Here is a 26,227-nt window from a genome sequence, read left to right as displayed (position 1 = left end):
CCACGGCGGAATGCCGTTTCGAACCGCGAAACGCTGGATAAACCGCATCTCTTTTCGCAGAAAAACTTTGCCGTGTCTCGTATCCGTTGGACGGTGAGCTCGTCAGCTTCTATTCAAAACTGGATTTCAATGAAATAACGAGGGTAACATGTCGTCGACCTAATGTGCGACGTGGTACGATATCAACACCGCGTAACTCTGTTTAATTGGCCGGGACAACACACGATGTGTCGTAATAATAATAACCGAAACAGAAGACGACAAAAATAACGAGTTTGTTTAGTTTTTGTGAAATAGATTTGTTAAAAAAGAATTAAAGATGGGATGTTGTTGAAAACTCACCGTTATTAGGAGGCCAATTGTAATTTCTCTTCCTGTCGATTTCGGACAGCTTCTGCTCCGATTTACCAATCTCATTGAGATTCGACTGGAACTTGTTACCTTGAAAAGAGAAATAAAAAAAAAACATGTATACATTATATAATATATAACAGTAAATAAAATACATACAAGAGAATATATATATATATATATATATATATATATATATATATATATATACTCTCGGAAAACAGACGCTCATTTCTCGCTGACAAGTTGACACGGTGATTAACAAAGGGTTTGGTTTTTCGTCTTGTTCCGGATATTATTCCGGAATGTATTCCGGATGTTATGGAAATGAATTAAAAATTGAATTTTACTTGAAGGCGAGAGAGAGGGGAGAGACAAACGGTGTGGCACAAAGCGTAGCGCCCGATAATGAGGAGACGAGATCTATGTGAGAGAAAGAGAGCGAGAGAGAGAGAGAGACAGCGAGAGAGAGAGAGAATAAGCAGAAAGGAGACTCCGCGTGGTTCGCATAGACGGAACCACGGACAAAGGGATGTACAACGAGTGGTCCTCTCGACTGAAGATGTTTACGAGCCTGTTACGCATAAAGTGGGTGACAAACGCGTTAACTAGTACGCAAACTCCGAGTAAACACAATTCCCTTATCCGCGCCAAGTAGATTCTATCCATGTCACGACACACGCTTGTCGCAAGTCTCTTTGCCGCGCGCCGGTTTAGATTACATTCTTGTAACGGAACAGTTCGTGATGAGTATATTTTGATAAAATTACACAACCAGACGTCTTACGTGTATGTATGTGTTTTAGGTTTATCCTGTTACCCCCGAGTGTATGCGGTACATTACACGCGCTCTGGAAGTAACGTGAGTGAATAAACCCCTTGTTCAAGTACACATGTAGTTTCCCATCTGTGCAACAAAAACACAAAGTTTAACCTGAAGATTAACTAATTCGTTTCTTTCGCTTCCGATAAGATTGGTCAATTCTGTGATTTTGCATTTCTCTTCTCATACGCGTGTCTTATTTTTTATGTTAAAATTTCTGAAATTTATATTCTTACTTTAAATTTCTATTATTATCGTACGTATTTATTTTCCACAAGACGATTGAAATCAATGAGAAATCTTCGCGACCTTTTCGAGATTACATGCGTGTACGAGCGTAAAGAGAGCGCGCAAACAACGCGTCAAGTTGACTAAAGTCGTTCCCAGAGACACGTCGACACACACACACACGCACACACACACACACACATGCACGCACAACAAGCAGCGGGAGAGAACTGCAAACCTGCACTTACGGCTTAATTTTAGAATACCTGCGGAACAAGGAGCTTGCGAATACCCGCTTTGTGTCTTCGTTCCCTCCTGATTAGATTTGTAAGTTCACGGCCCCGAGGCAGTCGGCACCGGGACCAAAAGGCGATGCGGCGAGGATGGCAAGTAGCAGTATCGGGGAGGTAGAGGAGGAAACACGATCTTGGCACGATAGCCTATTTCGGGATAGGTAATGGGCGATCACGACGCTTGCGCGCATCATAGGTCGCATGTACGCTCGTGTGTATAATACCTAGGCTGATGGTACAGAGTAAGGTCGCCACCCCTCGCCGGATACAACCTCGGACAACGAGGTGAGACACCGTTGTACGGCGGGCAATGGATAGGCTAGACAGACGTATGCAAATCTCGACCAAACATTAGCAGTGACAGTGTGTATCATGCGCTGCCCACTATATGTATCGCTCTCGCCCGCCAGGCTAGTATAGTTTCTCCTATATGCAAGATTCTCTATCGCGATGCACACCACGGCTGTTTCTGCAGCTATGCGTGGGCGACGACGTGTTTAGGGAAACTAGACGTATTGCTGCTCGAGCGCGCGTGTAAGCTCGCGGGAGCGTAAGCTTTGTTATCCTTGTAATAGAGTGTGGAATTCCAGTAGGTGATATTGCAAAACTTAAGAAGAGATTTCCGAGAAACAGGAAATATATCGTTTCGCGGAATGAAAGAAAAATCGAACGCTGCATACACTGAAAAACTCTTTGCGTCTCTCTTCAAGTCGCAAGATCACACGCTGAGATATCAATTTTATACGTACGACCGCACGCGGCGCGCATGCAATATTGCGTCGTCAACGTTCCACGATACTTTTAATTAATGTCGCACGCAATAATGATGTGATTTACGTCATAAATAAATTTCGAATATCGCTTGGAGAAACATCCTAAAGAAACGTCCTTTATTGCACTTGAGAACTTTTGATATTTTGTATAATCTAAGCAATCTTTTTAATTTTTAATTTAAAAAAATTTTTAATTTCAAAAAAACACATCCACAGACAGATTTAAACGTCAAGAAATTTTTATGTGAATTAATTTATTTCCATTGAAAATTTCAAAAATTACTTTTTATTATATTAGTTTTATACAGCAAAAAAAAAAAAGAAAAAAGGAAAAACAACAAACAAAACGCACGTACCGAGCAAAATACGTAAACACGCGCGCATATATAGAATAGTGAATAGCACGACAAAACCGCGTTTTTATTCGCCTTTGTTCCTTTCCTCCGCGCGCGCGGCGCCGTATATAGATATGTATGTGTATGCGTTGTGAGCGCGTACAATAGAATAGAGGGACGTGTTAATCGTACGAAAGCACGCGCGCCGGGCTAAACCAATCGCTATACATGCTCCCCCAGAATTACAGGCGGACAACGCTGCCCCAGGGAATTAAGCGACATCTAAGGGCATACGTGTGCTCCGGGAGATGTCACGATATCGCGACAATACTTGCTCTGTTTCGGGAACCTCAAAGTGACTTATCGTCGTAGGCCGTATGCAGTCGTAATTTGTGTCGTGCAAACTGTGCGCAGGTAAAAGGCAACAATTGATAACGAACAAACCGTTGCAAAGGTAATTGCAAGCGGATTGTCTTCAAATTTGCAACGTCGTAATTAAAATATCTAATACGTGTATTAAATATCTGAAAACGCAATTTAGTTTTTAGTAAAACTTGTGTTTTAAACTTCTTTCCTCAATCTTCAATATACATATATGTTCGTAGCTCGCAACAAAATTCCTTTTTGTCTGACAAATGCAATTTTTGTATTTATCTTCTCTTTATCAACAAATAAACTTTCCGCATTGTAGCCCCGCCGCGTGTGTGTAACAACTATACACCGTATTTGTATACAATTATCACATGTATCTAATCTCTTTACGTTATTACATACATCTCTTACACAGAGAATTAACACGACAGATTGTTGTTGCGAGTATATGTACATGTCGAGCAACTAATGTCTGTTTTGGCGCTTTGCTTCACGCAAAGGAAAACCCGGAGCGAATCATCTGTTTAATCTTAAATGTACATTCGCGCTTTTGAATTTTTAATAATAGAAATAATAAGAAGCTATGGGTGCGTGGGACAGGCTACTGGATTATTTAAAGAATGCATTAAACGAAAGCGGCGAAGCAATGAGACAAAGAACTGGAATAAATTATCCGAGAGAAAAAAAAAGGAATGTACCCACTGCGAAATGAGAGGTAAAGTCGAAGAGAAGGAGAAGGAGAAATAGAAAGAGAGAGAAAGAGAGAGAGAGAGAAAAATAGTAACAAGAAATGTAAGTATGGAAAGAGATATGTATTTATATCGCTAGACTAAAAGAGAATAAGTCAAACGGATATCTTAGATAAAGAAGATGACATAAAAATAAAGTACTTGAGAAAACAAGAGAAATAGAAGCAGACACGGTTGAACATAACCGTGAAGAATAAGAAGAGAAAAGGAAACAGAGCGATAAGAGAAAAAACGGATTCGCGGAGTCAGAGCGAGAGATTGGAGGAGAGAAAATAGGGGTGGAGGAGAGCGAAAAGGAAACGGGAACAGAGACGAGAGGAAGAGAACACACGAAGGGAGCAAACATTAATGCCACCTTGCAGACCGCAGATGTTGCACCAATTACAAACCTCATCCTTCCTTCTCTCACTCCCTCTCTCGTCCTTTCCTTACTCCGTTCTCCGCAAACAGAGAAGGAGGGAGAGACAAGGAGACATATGCCGTATTCAAACTTACCACATCCGCGTCGCGTTTACCGTTCCCTCTTCTCTTCTCTCTCTCTCTCTCTCTTTCTCTTTCTCCTGCCATCTTCATCTTTTCACTCTCACCTTTCCACCGAGTCCCATCCCTCGGGCGATGACATTGGTTATATACGTATAGAAGAGAAAAGGGTGAGGGCGGAGTGAGGGCGGAGTGAGAGGGAGAGAGAGAGAAGGTAGAGACACGGTAGACACGGAGACGGTGGCCCAACGAGACACGAATTTTCGATTAAATTTAACACAAGGCGCAAAAGGATGCTAGGGCGCTGCTGCACGTTGCTGTTTTAGATGATAGAGCAAAGTGAGAGACAAAGAAAGAAATGAAGAGGATAGAAAAGGAAGGACGAAAGACAAGGACGGAGAGTGTGGACTACAGCGGCTGATATTATTCTTGGGTCTTCCTTGCTGGAGCATTATTAGTTCCGGCGTGTTAGCATACATGAAATATTGATGTTACAGGGATCTCTTCCACCCTAGTCAACCCTGTTCTTTCTCTCTCTCGTTCTCTCTCTCTCTCTCTCCTCTCTACCTCTCTCTTTCTCTCTCTCTCTCTCTCTTTTTGCCTCCGTCTTTTCTCCCTCTCTATCCATCTTTTCTGCTCTTTCAAGTAACCACCACTCATGTGTTCCTGTTACAAGCATCACTTCAGTTGCCTCCTCTTTGTTACGTCCCCGCGTTTATTCTTCCGTTCTTTTTATTTCTCACTTGCTCTACCGAATACTTTTTTCGAGATTCGCCGCATGTTTTGATTTCCTAAGTAAATCTACGCGATGTACCTCTCTCTCGAAATCTTTTTTTTCCTGCAAATTAATGGATTCCGGTTTTATAAATCTATGATTTGATTCTTTTTTTGGTCCAGTTTTTCGTATTAGGAATTACGGCAGCCACGTGTTACCGGGGTAACATGTTACATCGATGCGGTTTATCGCGCGAAAACCTATCGTTCCCCGCGTCGTTTCTTGTCTCACGACAATTAACGATAAGCTTCGTACACGTGCGAGATAGAAAAACGCTTTGAAAACCCAATTGTTATCTCGTTATAGACGATGATTTTTTTGTGGTTTTCTCTTTTGTGCCATTAGAGAACTTAAAGAGCGAGCCGCTTCCCCATCCTCAAATCTCTCTTAAAGCTGCAATCGATTCTAGAGAGAGATTGCGGATTTTCCGATTCTAACTAACATCCAATTTAATCACTAGAGAGATTCAAAGTATGTTACTGAAAATCTTAGTTATATGATATTGGTTATGTGTGTTGGGTTTGAGTATTCGTTAGCGCGAGATAAAAACTTTTGCCATGTAGCTCGGCGCTACAGAGAGAGAGAACAGAACCGCTTCGAACTTTCGAATCTTCAAGCACATCCACACTCCCCAGATTTCCGATCATAACAACGCTAATGTTCAACAAATGTTTTTTTTTTTTTTTTTGCGCTATTAGTTATTTCGGTACTTTAATAATAATAATAATAGTTCTTTCTCTTTCTCGTCTAAAAAAATACATTCTCTCTCACAAATTTTCTTCTTATCATTCCGTCGGATATTCCGTCATTTCTAAATTGTATTCGGTGTCTTATATATTTCTGCCTTTCTTTTGCGTGTTTTCTTTCGAAGAAAGATCTGAATGATCGATGCGTTCTTTAAATAAAGATCAAGATTGAAGAGGCTACATTTCACAAATATATGTCTCAAGTGCTTATTATTCTTCATAAACGTATTTACGTGGCAGCCTTGCCACGACAGTCCGCGAAGCGGATCAGCGAAATATGTGAAATTGCGGAATCAATTTCGCGCACAAACTCTCTCGCACAAAATTACATCGAACGTTAATAAAAATAGATATATATATATATATATATATGTACATATATATACTCACCGGTCTTGATTTTCTCGTTATGATTTGTCAACAGACTTGGATTTCCGTAAACAGAGTTATTCATCTCCGCGGTGAGATCCAAATCTGCAAAAGTAAATGCAACGTTCGGAAAATTAGATTCGGGTGACCGAGAGTGCGACGTGAGTAATATCGATTGTATGAAGAATACCCAGGGTACCATATCAAATTTGTCATGTGAGTCGTGACCCTAATATATACATAGCAATATATATGTGGCGATTTATCAAGTCTTGTCACACAATTTATATTTAACCGTCGCAAATAAAGCGTGCCTAGAACTGTATTTGATATCTCACCTTTCTTGGGCATTTCCGTGGTTGAGGGGCTTGGGCTGGTGCTTGGCGGTTGAGACACTGTAACAGAACGAGAGAATATTCCTTCTTTAGCAAGATAATAAAATAATTTTAAAAGCTTTCCTCGTGTAAAAACTTTTTTTTTTTAATACATTTTCCGTTCGTTTTTTTTTTTTACGTTAGAAACGTAATTTATTCTAAATTGATTTATTCACAAGTCACATCATCTTTTTTTTGAACAAAGTTGAAAAGACTTGCCTCAATGCAAAGAATATACGATGCCGTGGATAATTATAAAATTGATAAAATCGAATTGCGTCTAGATATATTTACATGGTAACCAGATAAAATACTTTTGTCCTGCTAGATTGAGGAAATTTCGCGCTGCGCGCTGTTATGGATCGCGCCACCTGTTACTAACATCTCTCCGGAACGTATTAGCCGCCGTGGCGCCGGCCAAGCCGGCCAAACTCTACATCATACTTTACTACGCCACGGTACTACACCGACATCTAGCTCCACCGCCTTCTGCACACTCTCTCTCCGTCTAACTTATTCTCCGGGATATACCGGAATAATTATTCGTAATTTCATCATTTGTCTTTAGCGAGCGCGTCATCAGCCGGATTCGCAGCTGATTGCGGCCGTCTGAGCGAACGCATTTAAACAGTAATAACGCTCGCTAAACGCGGAATATGCGGGATTGATGAAAAAAAACTCGCGCCGAAAAAAAAAACAGAAAAAACAGACGGAATTAGCAGTTGCCGCTGTTGAAAAACAATTGCGGCACAAATTGACAAATATTTCGTGTAATTTAATTTCGAAGAGAAAACACACAATATATATTTAATTAATAATAAAATAATCTCCAAATCCGTAAATTACAAAATTAAAATCAAAATTAACCTAGGGAGCTAACATTCGCTGCTGTACGTGTAAAATGGAAGTTGGAACGAAAACTTTTGCATTATAAAAAACTTTCACAATATATATTTATAAAGGAAATGAAAAAAATAATTTGTGCACTCTCTTTCTTGGAGTAATTTTCGCGCTACTTTACTAAATAAAGAAATTTGTTGTTTTTGTATAACGGCCCTACTTCTGTGTGTGGTATTATCCCTCAAAAGGAAACGGGACGCGCATTTGTATTTGTTTGTATCCACTGTATATTGAAACTCGGAATGCGCACAGTAGACTTCAATACAAACACAAATAATGTGCGCGCAGCGAAAGAGGTCATTGTTATTTGTCACAAGCATCTGAGCGATTACCATCAGACAAGGTGGCAGAGGGTGCATCGCACACTGTGAAGGTGCGTTCTCTCCCCAAGGTAAATAGGATAGGATGACAAAGTACGCGCCTCAGCAGACGTGTTTACACACGCGAACGTAATGCAAATATGTAGCCACCGTCTTTTCTGTAAGATAATACCTAAATGACTTTCAACCCGTTTTACTCGCGCCGGGCGCAATGTTTGCCGCAAAAATTACAACAACGACATGCTACTTTATCTTTACGATATTCATCTGCATTTCCACTCTCGTCTCACACACCTCCGTGAGAGAGAGAGAGAGAGAGAGAGAGAGAGAGAAAAGAATGGGACGTGATAAAAGTGTGAAAAATCAAATGGAGAGAGGCTGAACTTTTCACGATTACGATATATATCAAGCAGTCCTGCGCGTCAATAATCTATGTGTAGATTTATTTAAATATAAAAAAAAATCAATATTTCGATATTCAAGTCAAGAAATGTGATTGTTAGAAATTGTCACTCCTCGTCATCATGGTTATTACGAAGACATTATCCAGTTTTATAGATATAAATATGGCACGTGCGCGGTGGATAAAATTCATTTATCACTTTTGCAAGTCACTGATGGAAGGCAGAGCGATTAAAGCTGAGAGCGCAATGAGGAAAAAGCGAGATAACAGAAGAAAATGAGAAAGAGAGAGAAAGGGATAGAGAGATAGAGAGGGAGAGAAAGAGAGAAACGATGGAAAAGGAAAAAAAAGAGAAAAAGAGGACAAGAGTGAGAGAGAGAGAGAGAGAGAGAGGGAGAGGGAGAGGGAGAGGGAGAGAGAGAGAGAAAGTAAGGCTGCGACTTTTCACCTTTGATTTATCGCGCCAACTTTTATTTTCCCCGGGAGATATTAAAACCCGTTGTCCTGACCATTTAGCTCCACTGGCTGATTGATGATTGAACCAGTTAACGCGCTAGCTGACGAATTAACTCTTTCATTATGCCCGATTAATGTTAGACGCGTGCGTCCTTAACGCATTAGAATCTAAAAGTTCCGCTACGGAGAAAAATTCAATTATTATATATATATATATATATATATATATATACACACATATATATATTATATATATATATATATATCTTTTCTCTCACATTTTCTTTCAACAACACAATTTTTGCGCAAATCTGTAGAAATTAAATCTACTAAGAATATTATATTTAAAAAAATCTCCGCTTTTACTCCCTCAATTTATTTTTCTTCGCGAGTTTATATGTTTTTCACTACCCTAGAAAACGAGGAGAACTCATTACAATCTTAAGACGTCTTAATTAGTCTAATAGCATCATCCCTTTTCATCGGTACGTCAATAACGCTCCGTTTCCCCCTTTTCGACCCGCCCATCTGCCTGCCATCCAATTTCTCCTTCCACCACTACAACGAGTACGCGAGACGTTCAAATATTGTCTAGTGTGAACTGTAAACGTTATTCATTACGTGAATAATTGTTTGAATATCTCAGCGTAGAAAAATAAATTGTTTACTGCTGACGAAACCAAACTACAGATTGCGTAAGTTATATTGTTTTATAAATTGACTTGTACAAATGTCAGCGTCTCATCAACGAGATTGATAAAAAAAATTTTAATCTTGCCAAAATCTATTTTACACATAAAACCACGAATTTTCCTTTATCGGTTGAAAATATCGGCTTCGAATCGAATCGCAGTTCGAATTGTTATTTAAATCGGTCGTGTCATATGCGCACGTGTCAGGGCTGATGCGACCGACCGCGTCAATGCTTGCCATTATTGCGGTCGGACCGCGATCATTAACTAAATCGACGACGGATTTGTAGGAAATAATTTGCCGTAGGCGTCATCGAATCTCGGCACGGCACGACAAGCAGGAAATTGCCCCAGCTTCGTTGGGTTACGATCGCGCAACCCAATTCCGCGAAACAATAGTCGGGCCGTCGATGCTTTTGTGTCAGCACGCCATCCCCGCACATCTATAATTGCTCGTGACGAAATCCCGCAGGAATTATCGATCAAAGACGGTCGGCCGTTTGATCCAATTAGCGACAGACTCGTATTAACACTCCCGTCGGGAGCGCGTCATCGATCTCTAGCTCGCGTGCGCGCGTTCTCAAAACGCTAAGTCAATCCTACTCTTTGATAATTACCGACACAGGATTCGACGCATTAACACGTCCTGTGACACATCAATCCATTAACGCCAAACCGGGCAAGTCTCAAGGCGGATGTTGCGACGATCTGCACTGATATCCCGCGGGATTACCGAGCCACTGGTTGCGAGAGAGCGCTTGGCTTTCTCCCGCTCGCGTCGTGTCGCGCGTTTCACGCTTAACGAAGACGTAAAAAAAAAAAAATAAAAAAAAGAAAACTGTCTCGAAGTTTCTCACCAAAGTTCTTCCTCCGTCTTTTTGAATTTTTGAAAGGTGTTTCTGTGACACAAAGAGAATTTTTGTGTTATGACTAAATGACGGAAGTAATTCTATATTAAGCGGTTGATAATTTCATTAAGTTGCTCGTTCCTAACCGTATTTCCAACGCGGCGATCACGATAAAGTAGCCAATAGTGTCTACCGGAAGACATTTCTGAAGCGGTACGGTCTTCTGAGTGGGAGGGCGCGGTTAAAGGGTATCTAAAACAGTTCGTAGGTGCCGGCAGATGGAAAGGAGAGAGATAGGGAAAGGAAGAAGGGTAGTATGGGAATTAGTATGCGGAGGCTGTCACGACGCCATCCCCTTAGCTGCGGCGTGCACCTTTTGCCCAACCCTGGACCACCCGAGCTAGACCGTTAATTTTCCATCCCGTGACTCCAATCAATCTTACCGCCGTCAGCGAGTCTCCCTTATGACGATACTCCCCGTCGTCCCCTTTCTCTCTCCTTCGCGCGGCTCTCGATACGTTACCGTCTGCCATCTCGGATCCCAGCCACTGTCATTTCCGGTTTCCTGATTTCGATGTGCGACTACTAAATGTTCGACGACACGTCATCGTTTTGTCCAAGTGGATCTCTGATGCGCTAACCGCTCTTCCTACCTTTCTCTCGGAACTTCTGTTTAATTGGCGCGACCAATGGAAAACATTTCAAAACGATTAAAAAACTAGAAAGTTCGAATTTAAAAAGATTTCAACAGATTTTTTTTTCAAGCCTACTTGAAATTTCCGAGCGCTGTTGAAAAACAAACAAAAACAAATCACAATCATTCGTTTCCCAATAATATTGCTTTACACGATATCGCGATGTATCTATTACGCTTGAGAAGAAAATAGAGTAACTGAGGATCTCTCTCGTTATAAATTCGCAAATATATATTTAATTCAAATGAAGCAATTCGAGAATCGGGAAGGGTTTAGTTAATTCGATGCGAAAATTACTTTCGTTATTGCATCCAAGTAACTGTTCCCCGTTCAAAACAATTGTGAGAGAGTTCCTACTCTTGCGAAACATTGAGGATTATTATTGCCTGAGTTTCCTATCCATATTATCTGCTTTCGACACTAGCCTCGAGGCAGTTTCTGTCGCGCACGAGAGAGTTAAGATCCGCGCGCAATACATAGTCTGATCGTAAGTACGCTAACAGAACATTAGCTTTAATGAAGGATAACCGATTTAATTGCTAGATCGTTCGCCTGCGATAAAGCTTAAGTAGTTTCTTTACTTGTGTTACGTGTATTGAGATGTTCTCTCCCTTTCCTTCTCTTCTCTCCTCTCTCTCTCTCTCTCTCTCTCTCTCTTTCTTGCGGAAATCTGTTTAAAACGACGTGTAAACTCGGCAAACAACATTACACTATCTTCTCTCTCGCAGTCAAGATTCCTGTTACCCACCAAATGATCTAAAGTTTTCGAAATGCGTATTAGCATCTCTTGTAATAATTACAGCACAATGTAGTAAACTCGGGTAAACGCCTAAAGGTAGAAATTAGTCACCTAACAAGTTATTGTACTTGGAAGACTTGAAAGACAATCTCGTAGATATTCATAGATTATCTTCTCTCATCGAGAGTCTCAATTCATCGGCTTCTCAATTGATTTGTGTGCGGAACTAAGTAACCAAGAGAGATCTCAGGTTCGAATCTGAACTCCGAATATATTCGGATGTTTTACGAGTCGCTCTCACCTCTGGTGAACTGGCAACCTGAACCGAGACACATCTCTACCTCACGAGATTCCTCTATAAAATAGAAATGTTGTTCGAACCACTTTTCTGGCGGTTTCTTAGTCCATTTAAAATTGTAGGTCCCCCGCATTGCACTTGAATCCGCGCGAAAGTTAAAAAGAGAAACCCATTTTGGACTGGTGGTAACTAATGATGATGAAGTATCGAAGAGATGATCAAGAATGATTGAAAACCTCGTCTGAAATAATTCTTTTGGTAGTGAGTTGTACGCAGATGAATTGTATTTTACACACATTCATCTTCTCTCTTTCTCTCTCTCTCTCTCTCTCTCTCTCTCTCTCTCTCTCTCTCTCTCNTCTCTCTCTCTCTCTCTCTCTCTCTCTCTCTCTCTCTCTCTCTCCTCGAGTCTATGGAAAAGTTATATTTTATGGCGGAATGAAATCGCGTCGACGTCTGAGACCCGACTGCGACAAACCGCAAGGACGGATTTCGGATTCCAACGAATCCACTGAACGAGAACTAACATTGGCTTTTCCTCGAAGGCATCGTCTCCGCGGATTTTATGGAAATATTTTCTCCTCCTCGAAGGATTTTCTTTTTAACGCGAGTTCCGTCTTCCTGCTTTTCCCCCCCACTTCGATCGCCCCTTTAATCGCATTACTGTACGTAAATGTATATATTTCCATTCAGTGAACTGTTGCGACGCCGATTGCTGTGGGCATTTTTGCCGATCTTCGCGGTGTCTCATTTCCTCGCCTATTTACTTTTGTCGTTGTTAACGCGTCGTCGATAATTGAAAATTTCACTCATTAAATGAGCGTGAAAGGCAATTTCACAGTAAATTTGTACAGTGCTACCGCAAAACCGTGTATTCGCGTCTCGTGTATTTTATTTGGCTGTTACGAATTTTCGCACAAAACTCCGAGCACAAATTGTTAGAAGTGCCGCGATATACATGACAAAATTAGTGTAGAAACTTTCGGCAAACGATTATTGTTCATTCTCCGGCACCGTCTTCTTCGTTCTGATGTCGAATTAACGCGAATGCGAAGACAAGATTGTAGCATCGAGTTACACCGTATTATGCCGAGACCGCTACATCGAGCGCTTGTGCTATGTTCGCTGTTTCGCTAAACTAAATGGCAGAGAGCTATATTTCAGACGAACGTGTTTGTATCCGTCATATTTATCTGCCCGAAATGTTGGGACCGATAGTCCTGAGAGAATATTAACGATTCCGATAACAAAATATTGTTGTTAACGTCATTACGTATACCGAAGAGAAAGTGAGTACATATCAAGCAAATGTAAAACAATCAAAAAATGGTGAATTTCGTTATTTGACGAAACAATTGCGTACGTGTGTGTGTGAAGATAATATAAAAATAAAGAATATCTTTGAATGCGCAAGTTTCAATTTGATTGTTCAGCGCATCTTATCGAAAAAGAAACATAGAAAAATAAAATTGGAACTGCAGAGGAAGTATGTCGGCGGAATATAATTAGTTGTTTGTTCAAGGTATATACCATATATTTACAGAAGTAAATAGTTACTTTAGTCTGCGAACAAACAAGTTTATTTTCGTCAAGTTACAAATAAAATGATTATTTTCTGCAGTTCCGTACGTAATATCAGTTGAATGTGGATATGTATTTTCTCGCTGTTGCATACGTCCGATGATGAAGGAACATGTGGGTATATATGCGGGAGAAGGAGAGTCGTTGTTGAACGGATAAGAGAGCAACTGAAGACGCGAAACTTGTATGGACCGAAAGATTATGGAGAGAGTCTACATATTCCATCTCTGCATTTAAAATATTGCCTTCATTATACCTCTTGTTTCACATGTATTTGCAAACAGGAAGGCGTTTAGTGTTTTCACCAGCAAAAAAGAAGTCAAGATTCTCTGCTTTTTTTTTGTCTTTTTTTTCTGCCCTGCATACGCGCGTATATTTTATCAACATCGCGCTTCTCTCTTACTTTTATATCTCTTACATTTATATCCATGTTTTTTATCATTTTTAATTTATAATTTTTTACTATTTTTTTTTTGTCCTTATCTGACCGTGTCAATTGGTTTTCTTTTTCTTTCATTTCATCGTGACCACCTATTATTAACTTCGAATTGTTCTCGCACGTATCTTCTTCATTATTTTTCTAGACAATATCGATTATTAGATCGAGTTCTATAAAAAAAAAAAAAAAATATATATATGTATAACAAAAGAAAACACGTTTATGTACAGAATTAGATTTTCTTTTTGCTTATACACACGTACAAACGAGAATCACGTAAAATTCACTTACATCATCTTCTCGTATATTTCCAAGATTTTATCTGTTTCACTTTTTGACTACTTTTCGGATTTCTTTTCTTTCGACCTTTATCCGCGTCACTATAACCCCAAGAACTTATGTGTTACACTTTATTTAACGTGTTAAACGGAAGTATTGTTAGTTATATTTTTTTAATTTTTTTTTACAGTTAATGTTGCTAGCGTACGTAGCTCAGGATGAACGGTCAGATTATCAATAAAAAAGTTGTTTTTCAAAACGTAAGCTTAGCGTAAGTAGCGTAGTACGTGGCTCTCGGTGCGGGCTCAGCATTAGTTTGTTTAAAAGGCAGTAGCCGGAGGGAGTGCAAGCGACCGGTAGCGGCGACGTTACAGGCCGTTTGAGGGACGACTTTCAGAATCGACTTTCCCGCCGGAGTAAAGAGAAGTTTGGCAATTTCCTTGGACTAATCTGCTGGTCGCGCGCGCGCGCGCGCGCGGTCAGCATTGAGATGCTGCGGGGGTACTATCGTAAGACGACTCGACGGGCACAAGGATGAAGAAGGAAGAGAAAGACAGAGAGAGAGAGAGAGAGAGAGAGAGAGAGAGAGAGAGAGAGAGGGAGAAGTAGGTTGTGATCCATCGACCACGAACGCCGGGTGGTCCCATGAATTATACAAGCGACTCTCCATCGCTCTCTCATTTGCTATCTCTTTCTCAAAGATATCCCCTGCGGGCTACCAAGCGAACAGGAGGTACGTGAAGCTTAGATAACCGAAAGAGAGAGAGAGAGAGAGGGAGAGAAGTCAAAGTTCTCTCTACTCTTCGATGAAGAAAAGATACGACGCACCGAGAGTACGCGTGTCAGAATGCTTTCCAACGTGCTACGTAAGAGTTTCCCGCTCGACTGTCTCGATGTGTGACACAACCTGTGCGCAAGACCATCCGATAAAGAGAATGACAATTAAAGCGAACACTTTTTCTTTCATTATTCATCAAATCTGTTGAACTGCGCGCGACTGATAGGATAGGAAACGCGGAAAGAATCCCGAATTGATAGTTTTCAGTTTGGAGCGGCTTTTATAGGTATTACCTCGTCGCTTTGCATGGTGATAAAAAGTAACTCTTTTTTTTTTCGCTTTTATAGTTATTCGCTTTTATATTTGTTTTCTTCCGTCTATACTCTATCTGATTTTTTTTTCGCAACTATATTATTTGCTACCGCGATAACACACACACACACACACACATACGCTTGCGCGCTCGCAATATCTTAACTGTTAAACAAATATTAAAAGGTTTCGAAATAAAAATATTGCAGATTCAATTTTTTACATCTTATGAAAAAAAATATTGCGCGAATATTGATTGCAAAAGCAAAAATGGCTGTGGATTGAAAGAAAAAGACACACATGTGTGTGTGTGTATGTGAAACAATTAAACGTAAATATTGATAGATTCGCGCGAAGCAGATGCTATTTTCCCAAAGACATTTTCGTTGACCCATTTTCGGGTTCTTTTTTTTTTTTTTTCTCGCATAACGGTAAATCTGAACAATTTCTCTGTCTCTCTTAAAAAATTAGTTGTGTCGCATATATATGTGCGAATATATGTGTGCGCATATTGTCTGCGGCGAGAACGAGACATTTAACAAATTTACCTTTCGGGAAGTAACCGCGAAGCGACTCCGCAATTAATTCAACTGTGCGGTCATTAAAAATACACCACATGAAATTTGCACGGCAAAGAGACAAAAATGTGTGCCGGGAAAACGGCAACTCTGCTCGCGTCGCGCAGCATTGAGGCGTGAAGTTAATTTTCCGGCAACGCGACGTTCTAAGATTTTCTCTCACTTTCGGAAATATGCCACAAAGTTGCCATGAATATTCATGATTACGCGCTCTAGAGAATATGGAAAACCGTTTGAGTCGCGTTAATAGATTTTCGTGACTTACAATTAACTTTGCCGAGCGATATGTGTGCGCGAGTCGCGCGCGGGCCGCGCGCGCGCGCGTTCTATATATTTTAAATTTTCAAAAAAAAAAAAAAAGAACGCTGTACAAGTGCGCAGATTTTTTTCACTTTGCAACGAGAACGAAACGCATAGAGCGAATTACATAGCGAATTTGGAACGAAGTTGCAGCCAAGAATTTATGTCGCATGTATGGAAAAGTGGCGCCCATTAAAAATAGACTTTCAATTTTCAGCCACGCGAGGACATCATGACGCACCCCAGCGTTATATATACATTATTTCCGACCGTGCAGCATTATTATGATAACGTAAAATTATTTTTCTAATTTTACATCATCATATTGTAAATAAGTGAGGTTATTTAAGTTTAATATCGTACGTATTACTGTTGTACATACAGATGCACGCGCGTGCAGAGAGTTGTTTTTGTGTTAATTAACCACTACCCCTCATATTCCAGAAAAAAAAATATATATATATATAATATATATCTCGTTATATCGCATCGTGTTATTTTACGCTATATCGTTTTAATAATTTAATAAAGAAACATTAACGTTGATGATAAAAAATACATATACGCGTATTGACAAAAGTTGCAACGATGTCGTCAACAACAGAGTGACGCAGAGTTTCGCGTAGCTATGTATGATGTGTAGCAAACGACAGCGTAGGATTGCTCGTTCCATTGCATCATAAATAATTTATTGAATCGGGGGTTAGTAAGAATCGCGACTCAACGGCGAGGAGGACAAAAGTTTCGAAACGACCCCAAGGCTTTCCTCCCACGTTAAAGTTTCGGCCATGCGGTACGAACTCGTGCCCCGAAGGTAGACAGCGGGTCTCCATACAACCTGGTACAAAATTTTTACGCCTCCGTGCACTGACGAAGTTATAGAAAGGTGTGCTATCGGTTGGAGGGAGAGGGGTCTCTCGTTTTGTGTCTGCCGAGTTTGCGGAAGTCTGATCAATTCATAATTAAAGCGGCGGGAGGTAATAGTAGAGAACTTGGTCGGTATCGCGTCGTTCAAAAGTGCCCAACGAGTAGGCAGTTATGTGTGTTCGCTCGTCTCTCGAAATAAAGAATTCATCAGCAATTTCTACGACGCGCTTTCTTACTGTAAATTATACCGTAAGATCCACATTCTTCCCCCGGAGTAGAAAAATTGCATTAATCTATATTGAATATCGCGCGAATAAATAAATCATGCACTCGCAAATGTTAAATATTAATTGTAGCAAAACTCTGAGAATGTAAATATATATATATATATATATTTTTTTTTTAAATTAAATTAAAAAATACATGTATAGAATCTTGATGAATATGTACCATCACTAAGTAACGTGATTCAAAATCCAAACGAAACAACAAGATCTTCGAAACTCGTACAAGTGGCTCTCCAAAAGTTAATACACCGGTCGAAAATTGTTACATGCGCGGGGAAAGAGTTTTCTCGCAACGAATTTATCAAAAGCGTCGCGACTTTGGTCCGCATCTCGCGCTCTGAAGAATTCGTTAGTGAAATTCTCAAATCCAAATGAGAGAAAAGCTGTCCGTCCGTCCGCAACTTTGCGAGATATCGCGACCGCAAAAGTTCGCCAAGTCCAACAAAACCGCGCCGAATATGGATTTGCAAGCAAGAATTTGAGACAAGTTTTCAAGAATTTCATTGAGAGCTTGTTGAGGAAATTTTTTTTTTTTTTGGTTTTACCAAAAATCATACCCGTGTTAATTTCGTGATCGTCGGACCATTGACGAACGAATCTCGAAAAAGCGACGAAGTAATTATAATGCGAGGAATAGTTTTTCGACGCAATAAAATTCAAAAGATTTCTAAACTCGCAAAAAGCGATAACTATCTGATACGTGTGTACCGTGTGAAACGTGGTAAGAACGCGACGTTATTAATTATACCGGGAAAAGATTACATTATATCTCGTCCGTAACTAGCGTCACATGCTTTTGCCGCTTCGAACAAACTCCGTGTAAAAAGATAACGTTTCATGCATAAGCAAGCATGTCCAAATTAAAGGAAGGGGGATGCGAAAAATGACATTATGAAGACCGACAAAGCAGCCGCGTAACGGCCGTTTATTAAATCCGCGTTTTAGCGACGACACAGAAAGCGAGCGGTTAAATCGGCGCGCGCGGTGGGATGGACGGACGTTGCATTATGTATACGATGGCCTGGTCTTTCTGGAAGGAAATCGCAGCAACGAAGAAAGAAGAGAGAGTGGTAGAAAAGACGAGAGGAGAGACGAGAAGCCGAATGAATACGATATTGTTACTATCCGGAGAAGAGCGACCGCCGGAAGTTTTGCCACGTTCAGCGCCGCTACAAATAGCAGTTTTACCCGACTATGGAATAAATTAGCCAGAGAATTCAAGCTTCTCTACGTGTAGGAGGAAAGAGAAATGGGGGAGATGGGTCGCGTAAGGAGAAACGCTCTTGAAAAAAAAAAAACACCTCACAGAACAAAGTGAGACGTGGACACCAGCTCAGATATCAAGAAACAGAGGTACTTTGCCCCTTAGGCGGTCCTTAATAATAAATTCATATCTCGATCCCCTCCCTTCCCCCCTCTCTCTCTCTCACTCTTTCTCTTGCAAGGTCTCCCCGCCCGATTTTTTACTGCTTAAGTCTCCGCAACAGGAATCTCGTGTCTCCTCGGGAGAGAGAGGAAATGTTCTTCTCGCCCCCGTCTCGTTCAGTCAGTTCACAAATCTCGTTTTTTATGCCGCTTAATAAAACTCGTCTGACATATCTCTAACTACCACTTAATTTCAACCGATCTCCTTTCTCTCCCCCTCCCCCCTTCACGTTTTCCCCCACAGCACAACTCTGGGGATGGGGTTGCTTCGCTGTTACGGCTCTGCCGGGGTTGTTGGCGACTGTACCCGAAGTAGGTTTGTTTGCTTCTCTCCACTGAACCGTCGCACACTCTTTCTCTCTTTCTCTATCTTTCCTCTCTGCCCAGTCTCCGCCTGGACCTTCTCTCCAAGTTATTTCACCGATTCTTCTTTGGAAGAAGCTCGGAGAAATTCCAATTCCTTTCTTGGCTTTTTCTTTGTATTCTCTCATCTTCTCGTTTGCGGACGTAACAATGGAACGATCGCAGTCGAATCCGAATCGACAATTTTAAATGGACGGAAAAAAGACGCGCACACCTTTCTTCGTCGCGTGTGTGTTGTTGTTGTTGTTTATTTTTCAATTTAATATATATGATAAGAACAGAGATCGGTGTTTTATGCAATTGAGAGAGACAAAGAGAGAGAGAGAGAGAGTTTAAAAGACAGCTTTACGAAAAAAATTGATTGTTAATCGTTATATGCCACGCAACAAATCACAATTAATCGCGGACGCAATTTTATTGCGCTGAGCGAGCGTTCGTAATAATTAGCAATTATTCGTCTCAAAGCAGAATTACAACGACGTTCGTGTACAACCACCTCCACACAGCGCATTTGATTATGGAGCATGACTCTTAGCGCGCAGTTAATCCCGCATCCCTTTTGGGGATACCAATAATTCAGCATTAGCGCCACACCAGTAGCCCACCTCGAATTGTCCGGTCGGAATATAGGATCTCGTCGTGGAAATGCTTTTCTCAATAATTTACCGTTATGATACGTCTCGAAATTACCATTATTACGTACTTTTGTTGAAATATACAAAAAAAAAGATTCTCTTTCTCATAAAAATATACCCGTTAAAAAAAAGCACTTTTGAAAAATTTTAATTTTGCCCGCACAACGATATATAAACGTATAATATAAACATCAGATTCGCAATAGTCTCTCTTATACATCACAAATTTCCCCTCCGGGATATATTATAAAACGAATACGCATATGTAATTGTATAAAAGTTATAATATATAATTTGTTTTTTTAGAGAAAATTCTGGGAAATTGTTTTGCTCTGTATATTAATTTTTTATATAATAACTTTTTTTTGCTCACATAGTCGGAATGTTTCAAGCATTCTTCAGTTTGTGAGAAGACAATATCCGCGTCTCTCATTAATGATGTGAAATTTGAAGAGACGGAGTAAAACAAAAAGATATTTTGCACTCACCGGACAATCCTTTTCATTCTCTTCGTTCTTTATCCTCTCGCAAGTTTACCCTTCTCGTTTCACCTATACTCCCTCTTGTTGGTAGTCTTTTATGCTAAACGCTCATTTCATTTGAATGTCCGCTAATGCAAAAAACCGATCCATACTAATGGAGTGCGATCTCTCCGCATTCGTTTTCGCAAAGCGGCGTTTTCGAATTTTTTATTTGCTTCCCAACTTTTTTCTTTCGCAGGGTACGTCGTGCGCATTTTTTTTCAACACGTCTCCCTTTTATCAAAACGAATCACGCCTCGCAAAATTAACAGAATAAATTCAAAGCACGTTGTTTTGAAATTTAATTACGGTAAAACTCGCTCAGTACATTGATATTGAAGTTTCGTCTGAATGACGACACACAAAAACGAGATTAGAACCAAATATATACAGAGACGCGTTAAACTGTAGCGCCGACTACTAGCGTTGCGATTTAATTCGAGGGAAGAGCCACCGCGAATCGCGATCTGTTGGCAAATATTAGGCGGAGGTAATTAACGTGGGTATATTTGTCTAGAAGGGAAGATGGTGACGCGCTGCGCGCGGAGTTAACCGTGTCAAACCCCACGTATACCCGNCGCCCGCCCATCCCATGTCTGAACACGTTTGCCCGAAGAAACCACCGGGTATCCGTCAACTCGCGGGGGGATGTGCCGTAGAAATTACGTAGTTCGTTGAGAACCGACCGTCTTCGTCTCTCGACTTCGTAAACAACCGGGGAATGACAGCACGACATAAACGCGCCAAACAGCTCGGCGACGAACCGTCATTACCTTAGTAAACGGTACTGCGGTGGGATATAGCTCGGGGGCGCGCGCGGAAGCAAAACGAGAGACACTTACTGTACAGCCGAATCGTTCCGTCGGTTTCTCCACGTGGGTTCTTGGCGATGCACTTGTAACTACCGAAGTCCTCGTGCTGAAAAGCAAACCCAAAGCGAGTTATTAAAAATGCAAGAGAGACTTCTTCATATTTTATTATTTGCGCGTGCTTCACGATATTGCGAGTTAATAGAGAACGCAGTGAGAAAAATAAAGTATTTATCTTATCAAAATTGAATTTCGCAATCGCGGCATGTAATTAAATTATTGTTTTCAAGAGTAATTAACGAGTTGTTATTGTGTTTGTGCTAGAAAACCTTTTCAAATTATTGTTTAAACACGCAATGCATTATTTAGATATTTATATCGCTTGTAAACATCGATATAACCTATTTTTATTTTGTATGTGAATACGCACGTGTGTGTGTGTGTGTGTGTGTATTCCGACCGAATATATACTTTATTAGTCCGCTCGTCGTCTGTCGCATCCAACGCGTCAGTTGTGTGTGTGTGTGTGTGTATGTGTGTGTGCGAGCGCAACGATTGTGATTTACGATACGACGTTATTATCCAATCGTGAATTTTAACGTGGTGTGTACGTGATGAAGCTACGCTCTCTTTTTTTTTTTGTTCAACACAGTAATTACATCGCTATTATTACCGCGCGCGATCCTAATTAATTAAACACACATAAAAGATTTTACGTCGCTCGGTTTCCCGCGTATCGTATAACGGAAAGAACAGAGAGCATTATTAATGATACAATATTTAACAATGCCCTTTCTCTCTGTTCGTGCAATTAATAAAAAATATCTTGTGTTGAGAGAAAACAAGCCGGCGTTTCGTGAAGCAATTCATTAACACGTGCGGCGAGGGATTGTTTGTAAACTCAGTCAGTTGGACTCGATACGAATTCAAAATTGTTGACTATATACATATATATATATATATATATATATGTATAAAAACCAAAAAATACGAGCGTTTTGTTTTTTTAATTACTCACCTGTATGTCGAATATTGTGAGCAACATGTGCGTTTTATAGGCGGGTTTGTCGGGCGACGACACCGTCTTGTATTTGCTGCTGTCGTGAATCATTAGGCCGTCCTCCCTCGACCAGTAATTCAAAGAAGTCGGATGAGCCTCGGTGTAGCATTCCAGCGTAACGGAGTAACCCAGGGGTGCGCCTACCAATTGGTGCGGTATCCATAGCATCGGGGGGACTGCAACAGCAGAAGTGATTGATTGGCTCATAAATGTTCCAATTACTAACAATACACGATGGGCCTACGATCAATATCCCTTCCACGCGTCTATAAATCTCGGTGGCGTACGAGCCACCACGCGCAACACTCTGCGAGCACCGCTCTGGTGTGAAGAATAACGCGGGGAGACAATCGCAAGAGCTTTTTTTTTTTTGTTTTTTGTTTTTTTTTTTACGCTTTTGAAAACGCAATTGAATACGTGCGTTGCTCTTTCAAAATAAAAACCTAAATTATCAAAAATAAATAACGATTTGATAACCACTGTAACAACAGTTCTCCGAACCGTTTGCAGCGATGTCATAAGGTTTTCCGCGTGTTTAACCGCATGAGAAATATGCGCGCGCGTATACAAAACATAAAAACATATAAAATTTGATTCTTCTTGCAAAATGTCAGTTTTTATTTCGTCAAAATATATACATTTTCAATGTATATCGCGCAAAAAAAATATATATATGTACTGCGGAAAAATAAACAAAAATGAACGTTTTCATATACATGAGCGTCATCGCGAAAACGAAGCTGCGCGTTTTTACGAAGTCGATTACGCGATATTTGTTAAAGTTCCACACACAACCGTGATGGTACGGGGAAGGGGGGCGGGAAAGAGGAGGAAGGGAGGAGGAAGAAAAAAAAGGATGGGCTTAATTTTTGCTATACGCCGTGAAAACCTAAATGCGCGACCCTTTAATAAAAAAAGTAATCCCATTTCGATGAACAACCCGCCGCCCGGCGCCCGGTTGTTGTCGACGCCGGGCGATAACATTTTCTCGAGGTAAGAGCGCTTCAATTTAACTTAAACCTCCTAAGAATATACCCCATCTTCCCCGTGGAGCGCTGTAATGTTCACGAGGAAAATATCACGCAAAACAAGCCGGATACAAATGATCGGTGGTTGCGAGCGCAAACATAAACGAGTAAAAAACATAAACAGACAGGTAAAGCCGTTGGCATTTTTCTAAGCGTTTTACAATCCCGAAATATAGATATATATATATATATATATATATATATATATATTGTGATGTTTTCGAGGAAAAAAAAAATCGATTGTACGTAACAAAATATTGTAGAAGTAAAAACCGCCGGATGAAAAATTCGAGCTGATTCGACGCTCACAAAATTACGTGTGTTTCGAGAGAGAGAGAGAAAGATCGAGTTTGGAAACGATAAAAATTGAAGTCAATATCGACCGTATTTCGTTTTTATAATACAGTTGGAGAGAGGAAGGATTATATTTTCTTCACAAATTTCATAAAAAAATTGAACGCTCTCTTACGTCTCTGTGTGCTATCGGCTAAAAATAGTTGTAACCTTTTTTTTTTTTTTATTTTACAGAAACGAAGAATTCTTGGTGAGCGACGCGCGGACGCGTAAATTTTGTAACCAGAATGTAGTTAGGAAATTACGCGGTTTAATTATTGGCGAGCCGAAGTCTCCTCTCACTTTTCTCTCTCTCTCTTTATACAGGTACATATATACGTCCATGTATATGCACGTCTACCGATTTACGAGGTGGTTTTTGCGAGGCGCAAATTTTCTCAGGTAACGTGTGAAATAAGTTGCCACTCGCAATCTTTTTTTTCTTTTTTTTTTTTTTTTTATTCCGAAACTATAAACGCAATCTTGTGCAATTTCTGCGCCACACAAGAACCATTCACAAATTTTTCATCGCTCAAATCGACGGCTCGTAACATAATTTCACGAATTATTCAATATATAAAATTGTTGGAAAACCGTCTGAAAAATATATTTCACGAGGACGAAGTAAGAGGAAAAAAACAAGCTGTCAGGTGTTTTTTAAAGAGAGTTTCCTCAGAGAGAGAGAGGAGAGAAAAACAGAGTTTGTGTCGGTTCTTGGATACCGGAACGATCGAGTTTGCTCTCGTTTCATCTGGGATCTCCTTTAAGCAAGAGTCTCGGTAAACGGCGACTCGATTAAATGCGATTGTCCTTCGAGTCCTCTAGAAAATGACCACACAAGAGAGAGCTTCGACCAATCCGTTTTCCGGCGAACTGTTTTTCGACTTCTTCATTCATTCGAGGGACGAGCTTCCGAATTTTCCCGTCCCGTTGTCACTATTTTTTTCGATTTCAGATGGTATGAAAAGAACTCCATTATCACTTCTCTCTCTTTCTATTCCTCTCTCGCCACGTATAATGAAGAAACTTTGCGTTCTCGCTATAATTTCGTCACGAACGAGACGTGTATTTAAAATAAATGTTATTTGAAGGAAATATCGGACATTACTGTTAAATATCTTTTCGCGTGGATTCTCCGCTCCGTTCAGTGTAATGCAACCCCCGCTAGCATTGTCTGGAGGTGTTCTTTTTGGCACGTAATACAGGACCGTGAATTACTACGGATTTCAAGGGAGGGTTCGCTCTTGTGTCTCTTGTATCTCTCTCTCTCTCTCTCTCTCTCTCTCTCTCTCTCTCTCTCTCTTTCTTTACTCTTTCCCTTCTTTCTCCCCGTGCTCTTCTTCCTCGACGACGGTGCGATGCGACGGGGAAGGCCTGTCTTCGGATAACGCAAAGGATATCCGACACCTTCTTAAAATGCAAAACATTCCGTCTGAGAGTGAAAAGGGACAGGACCGACCTAGAGGTTGTCTGTAATGCTTCGGATCCTTATTGCACAGACAAGCTCGGGCTTTGCTATACGAAAGCTTCCGGCATTGGATGCTTTTAGTTTGCTTGCTTGTTTTTCTTTTCTTTTTTTAATCGTCTGTTGCGCGCGATGTCAAATTCGATCGATAGAGGCGAAGTGCTTTTAGAATAAGACACTTCCGGCATCCTCCGCAATTCTGTATCTGAAGTCTCTGCGTAATTATCTAATTGTCAAAAGTTGATATTACGCGCGGATGAATGACGCACATCACGCACTTTTTTTTTTTTATTCGAAATGACTGAATATCTTTTTTTGTGTTTTTTGTTATTTTATTCTTTGAGCAATATAAACAACTGATTTTTTCGTATAAACGTGACGTAAAGACAATAAAAGAATTTTTTGAATCATACAAAGTATTAAAAATCGAAAAAAAATGATCTTGTGTTTTTCTTAAAACACTTGAACTACCACGTTTACTTTCGTGAAATTGTAATTAGCGCGAGTGTTTATACAAGTAAGCGCCTAGTTATATTCGCAGCAAGTTATTGTAATATAATGTACTGTAACAAAGTACACACACTTATGTGCTCACGCAGTAGTTACCACTATGAGAATAAGTAAAGAATTGTGTTATATAGAAATCGCAATCTCTTCGCAAAATTTTGCTCTTATTATTAATTTGCACGGTGTTAGCAATGTATATGCGGCTTCGGGCGGGAGAAATTTTTACAGATAATAGATGTTTTACCAAGTAAAGCTATCCGCGGCGAACGATGAAAGGTTGAACGGTGAACGGTTTAAACATTAGCACGGGCCACTGCGAAATGTAAACGACGTTGAGTTAGATTGCGGAGAACAATGTGTGGAACGGCCCGCAAGGTAGATGAAAGCTAATTCAGGTGGAAGTTAAACAGAGTTAAAGGTACGTCCTTTACCTAGGGTAAGGCAGAGCCAGGCAGGCAGTCTACGTGGTAGGTACGGGTTAGGTTACGGGAGAGAGAGAGAGAGAGAGAGAGAATTTGGCCTTACATTCATCACACAGAGGCCTTGAAGGCTTTCTGGATCGGTATGCCCTTTTAATAAAGAATAGCTGGACGCGGGCTTATTCAGTCAGGCAGTATGCGGCGCATAAAATTTTGCCGCGA

The 26,227-nt window shown here is 40.4% G+C and overlaps 1 protein-coding gene across 1 annotated transcript in view; it reads right to left on the bottom strand.

The window, feature by feature from the left end:
• The window catches only part of LOC109853951 (neurotrimin-like), a 144,292-nt gene that overhangs the window by 3,408 nt on the left and 114,657 nt on the right, over positions 1-26,227 (bottom strand). The window contains exons 6-10 of the mRNA XM_020426557.1: positions 22,212-22,429; positions 21,227-21,302; positions 6,633-6,689; positions 6,316-6,399; positions 343-441 (exon numbers count right to left, since the gene is read on the bottom strand). Of these exons, the coding sequence (XP_020282146.1) occupies positions 343-441; positions 6,316-6,399; positions 6,633-6,689; positions 21,227-21,302; positions 22,212-22,429 (534 nt within the window). The remainder of the gene's footprint in view (positions 1-342; positions 442-6,315; positions 6,400-6,632; positions 6,690-21,226; positions 21,303-22,211; positions 22,430-26,227) is intronic.

The sequence above is a fragment of the Pseudomyrmex gracilis genome, unplaced genomic scaffold (assembly GCF_002006095.1).
Source record: "Pseudomyrmex gracilis isolate BER0280 unplaced genomic scaffold, ASM200609v1 scaffold_57, whole genome shotgun sequence".
NCBI classification, from domain to species: Eukaryota; Metazoa; Arthropoda; class Insecta; order Hymenoptera; family Formicidae; genus Pseudomyrmex; species Pseudomyrmex gracilis.
Note: the sequence above shows the minus strand (reverse complement) of the source record. Positions and strands in the feature narration are given on the sequence as shown.